Here is a 5,343-nt window from a genome sequence, read left to right as displayed (position 1 = left end):
TGTTATAGAAGACACTGTTATCTAGCGTCCAGGGGTGAAATTGACTGCCCATCACAATTTTGATGTGCAGAATGAAAAACTTCCCTTTACACTATTGAAAATAGTGTGTTTTGGGGTATGATTTGTTACAATTACCAGTACATCCTATTTTCTATAACTTCTGTTTTTTTTGTGCTGTTATCAAATATGAAAATTAAAAAAAAATTATAAAAAACAGTATGGGACTAGGTTTTGGGAAAAGTGAAAGGATGGCTCAGTTCCATGGTTTCAGGTGACCCCCTAGACATTTTCTCAGAGCCTGCTGGATTTCACTGTTCCTTAGGCTGTAGATGAAGGGGTTGAGCATGGGAGTCACAGCTGTGTAGGCTACAGACATCACCCGAACCTTGGTGCCAGAATAAGCAGAGGAAGGGCGGACATATACGGCAATGACAGTCCCAAAAAGCAAAACCACCGTGGTGAGATGGGCACCACAGGTCGAAAACGCCTTGCGCTTCCCCGATGCTGAGGGGATCTTGAGAACTCTGTAGAAAATGAGGGCGTAGGAGAGGACAGTAACTGTGAAAGGCCCCACCATGGTCACCGTCCCCTCAGTGAGGGTTGTCATCTGAATTGTTGAGGTGTCTGAACAGGACAGCTTAATTAAAGGATGGAGGTCACAAAAATAGTGGGGGATCTCCCGGGAGGCACAAAAAGAAAGACAAGACATCATCACAGTGTAGAGTAGTGAGTGGAGAAAACCACAAAGCCAGCAGCCAGAAGCTAAAAGAATACAGGTCTTCTGATTCATCACAACAGCATAACGAAATGGGTGACAGATGGCCACATATCGATCATAGGCCATGGTGGACAGGATAAAACTTTCAGTGTTTCCAAAGCCCAAGGTGAAGAACATTTGAGCCAAGCAACCACCATAGGATATGTTTCTGGTGCGCATCAGTAGGTTATACATCATCTTGGGAACTGTAGAGGAGGAAAGACCCACATCAGCCAATGAAAGATGGCTAAGGAAGAAATACATGGGAGTCTGGTAGAGGCGGGCATTGTAGCGGATGAGGAGGACAATCAGCAGGTTGCCTAGTAGAATCATCAGATACATGAAGAAGAAGATGGGGAGGAGAAGACGCTCCTGCTCTTGCTCATTGGAGAGACCTTGCAGGATGAATCCATAGCAACAGGTTGCATTACTCTGAAGAACCATGGCTGGGGAGAAGGGTGGAAAGGAGTTGGTTCCATGTTCAGATCCTGCATACAGGCTACGTTCACACATGGTTAGATATGGAGTATTAAACATTCTTACTTAGGAGGCAGCCCCATCCTTCACGATGGTCTGGCCTACAGAGGACAAACACTTGGAAATGGTTGCTATAGTCCATTCATCATTTTCAAAGCTGGGATTTCACAGGAATGAATAGATCATGGCCCAGCATAGCCCAATCTCAGGAAATCACGGATGCTAAGTGGGATCAGCCGTGGTTAGTACTTGGATGGGAGACCACCAAAGACACCCAGGATAACTGCACATCTACTGATCAGGGTCATACATTGCTATAATAGTAGTTTGATTCTGGCCTATATGGGTCTGCAAGATTATATCTTGGCCCAATATGCAAATAACACTCAGCACAGATCCCACAGAGGTTGTGGAAACCAAGAACTGCTTGAGGGATGTTCTGAAGTGCATGCGACCTAACAAAATGCAACTTAATCTGACAAAAGGAGGTAGGGGAGTATCCCGGACATAGGGATATCTGGTCTAAATATGGGTTTGGTATATAAATGCATACAAACATAGGCCATTTCCGCATGGCCATGCTGGGGGGGGGGGTGTCGGCGTATACAACGCCGACACGCACCCCCCGGAACCGTTCGCACGAATGGTCCCGGTAAAGGCAGGAACGACGTACCTTCCCTGCGACCCTCCGGTGCGTCGCCCAGGCCAGGGGACATGCCCCTCTGCCCTGCGTGACAGCTCTGGAGTCGCAGGGCAGGGGGGCATATCCCCAGGCCTGGGCGACGGTCCAGAAGGTCACAGGGAAGGTAAGTCATTTGGGAAAGGGGGGTGGTGCCTCCCAGCCACTCTTTCCAGAAAACCTAGCTCGGGGAGCAAGGTTTGGAAACAGCGGCTTTGCATCGCTGGGGGGGAGCAAGGGCAGCGCGGCTGCGATGCAGCTGCACCCCCCCATGCGAACATCTCCCTAGGGACAGCGTTTTTGCCATCCCTAGGGTGCTGTTATTGGCCCGTGCGGAAAGGGCCATAGATACAACCAAAAAAAGCACTACATATAATGGAATTTACCTGGTTAGAAATCATTGGTGCTGCAGATGCAGGAAGAAGAGCCTGATTTCAAGAAGTTCTGTTCCATACGAAGATTGGAGATTAACAAACGCACTGAGATAAACTGGCCATTACCTGCAGCAGCAAAGATTTCTTTTAACAAAACAAAAGCACTGAAAATAATGAAATTCACCTGGTTAAAAAGTCATCAGTGCTGCAGAAGCAGGAAGAAGTACCTGTTCCAGAAGTTCCATACGAAGATTGGAGATTAACAAACGCATGGACATAAACTGGCCACACCAGCAGCAGCAGCTGCAAGGAAACACTGGTGCTGGATTCCATCACTAAACATCAGTGCCAGAATTACAAAGGAAAGTAAGGCAATTGCTCTTCGGATAATTTCAAAGGTGTAATTCCTGCTGCATTGAGTGGGTTTAAACACTGTTACATTCAGTGGGGCTTCACCCTCAGTAAGAATGCATAGGAAACCAGGCAGGGTGAAATGGGGCAAATCACAAAAGTAATGTAGATCTCATCCATCACAAGGATTTGGGCTTTGGGGCCAAAATTACCAATCAGTGGACCCTGCACTCATGAGTCTAACAGAAGGAAATTGCCCCTTCTTTCCCTGACCTTGCTAAATGGCAGAAGCTTTGTGTCCTACTTGGTAGTCAGAAGCATAGAGACACATCAGCTTGTGGAGAAGACAATTCTGGTTGCATCAACCTGACACTTTTTCAATAGGTTAGGAGGTAGACCCCAGAGACAGCAACCTGTACCATTGGGTCCACCTGAGACCAGTTAACTAAAGCACTGTTCCCTAGTGGTTGGTATTTCCCTAGATGACGCTCAGGGAACAGAAGGGCTGGGCACTGGGAACAATACAACTTTTCAATCCAAGCTTTTTAATAGGTAGAACTACCTTGCTTGTAACACCACTTAATCTTTTAGAAAACATCACTCTAATCACAAGTGATTTGCATCCTTTGTGGCATTCTTGGCCTGGCATCTCGCACGTCTACACCAAGGCCACAGATGGCTCGGCCATTATCATCACCTGAGGCTAAGGAGGCCTCCCCCTGCTTGCATGTAACTAGTGAAGTGAGCTTGAATGCTCGTCCTTATCTGCCTTTCTATGAGGGACTGAACTGTCTGTCCCAAACAATGTCTCTGTTCCCACTGTCCTGTCACATGGTGAGCCCTCCGGGGGAGGGCGGTATATAAGTGGAATTATAAATAAAAAATAAATAAAATAATGGGAATGCGAGGGTGGGGGAATTATGGGTTGAACCTTCTGTAACTTACAGGTATATACCAAGGTCAGAGGGCTAAACTTCCATTTCGGCTATCTGAGCCTTGGGCTGACACGGCTCCAATAAAGCTCTTGAAATCTTCTTGAGTCTCATTTGATGACTGGAGTGACAGACCCTTACAGAACCTGACTATTGCAAGGAAATTCATAAGCAATTGGCTGACACTGATTTTTTACCAAAGATTAGAGGATAACCCCATCTCTCACATTAAAAGAACTGTAAAAATAGTTATGGATGATGGCAATATAAGAACATAAGAACATAAGAATTAGCCTGCTGGATCAGACCAGAGTCCATCTAGTCCAGCAGTCTGCTACTCGCAGTGGCCCACCAGGTGCCTTTGGGAGCTCACATGCAGGAGGTGAAAGCAATGGCCTTCTGCTGCTGCTGCTCTTGAGCACCTGGTCTGCTAAGGCATTTGCAATCTGAGATCAAGGCAGATCAAGATTGGTAGCCATAGATTGACTTCTCCTCCATAAATCTGTCCAAGCCCTTTTTAAAGCTATCCAGGTTAGTGGCCATCATCACCTCCTGTGGCAGCATATTCCAAACACCAATCACACGTTGTGTGAAGAAGTGTTTCCTTTTATTAGTCCTAATTCTTCCCCCCCGCATTTTCAATGAATGCCCCCTGGTTCTAGTATTGTGAGAAAGAGAGAAAAATTTCTCTCTGTCAACATTTTCTACCCCATGCATAATTTTATAGACTTTTTTAATGGGTCACATCGATGACAACGCAGCTAATATAATATAATAATATAATATAATATAATATAATATAATATAATATAATGTAATGTAATGTAATGTAATGTAATGTAATGTAATGTAATATAATGGGTCACATCGATGACAACGCAGCTAAATTCTTACTAAATGAGCATCCTAAAGTTCCCATTTTTATTGCCTTCCCAAGATTCATGAATCCACACACCCATTCCCTGGCTACACTCTTGTTTCTGGCATTGGCTCCATTATGGAACCCATAACCCCATTTTGGGACTTTTTTTCTGCCAGACTTTGTTCAAGATATGTCCACTTACATAAAAGATACCACAGAGTCCATTAATAAGATAGAGGGACTCAAGATTCTGCCTGGAGCTGTTTTCATTACATTAAATGTTGAGTCAAGAATTACAGATGAACATTATTTTGACTTGAAAACTACACATCCTCTTCCCCCTCACACACATATTCATTTGTTGCTGGAGCTCCTAGATTTAATCTTGAATCACAGTTACTTTAGATTTGACCATCAATACTAATTACAAATTAGCCATGGAATCTTCTCTCCTGCTGTCCTGCTCTCACCAACCTCTACATGGAAAGATTTGAAGACAGTTTAATAAGGGATCCTGCTGTCAATCTTTTTGGAGACGTATCATTCAACAAAAGGTACACTGATAACATGTTCACGGCAGAGGTGGGATCCAGCAGGTTCTCACCAGTTCCCGAGAGTGGGTTACTAATTATTTGTGTGTGCCGAGAGGGGGTTACTAATTGGGTCCGCTTTTCCGTCTCCACGCCCTCGCCTCCCCCTCTCTTCTTCTTTCTCGTAGCCCGGAGCTTGCTGGCTAGTAAGAGGAGGGACCCTTTAACTACTCTTGGGTCCATGGGGACTCTTTACTTGCTTGGTAGGCTATTTATTTTGGCACTCTGTTCATTTTATGATAAATTGTGATTTACCATGATGCTTGGCCACTTAAAAGCTCTGTATTCTTGTGTGGCGAAACGGGCTTGCTTTTGGTTGGC

At 45.0% G+C, this 5,343-nt stretch overlaps 1 protein-coding gene across 1 annotated transcript; it reads right to left on the bottom strand.

The window, feature by feature from the left end:
* Window positions 1–253: 253 nt before the first annotated feature.
* Window positions 254–1,201, bottom strand: LOC125427972 (olfactory receptor 1L4-like). Its single transcript, XM_048487540.1, has one exon. The coding sequence runs from the start codon at window positions 1,199–1,201 to the stop codon at window positions 254–256; it is 948 nt and encodes a 315-aa protein (XP_048343497.1).
* Window positions 1,202–5,343: the final 4,142 nt, after the last annotated feature.

The sequence above is a fragment of the Sphaerodactylus townsendi genome, linkage group LG03 (assembly GCF_021028975.2).
Source record: "Sphaerodactylus townsendi isolate TG3544 linkage group LG03, MPM_Stown_v2.3, whole genome shotgun sequence".
Classification (NCBI taxonomy): domain Eukaryota; kingdom Metazoa; phylum Chordata; class Lepidosauria; order Squamata; family Sphaerodactylidae; genus Sphaerodactylus; species Sphaerodactylus townsendi.
The sequence above is the reverse complement of the archived record's forward strand: the minus strand, read 5'-3'. Positions and strand labels throughout refer to the sequence as shown.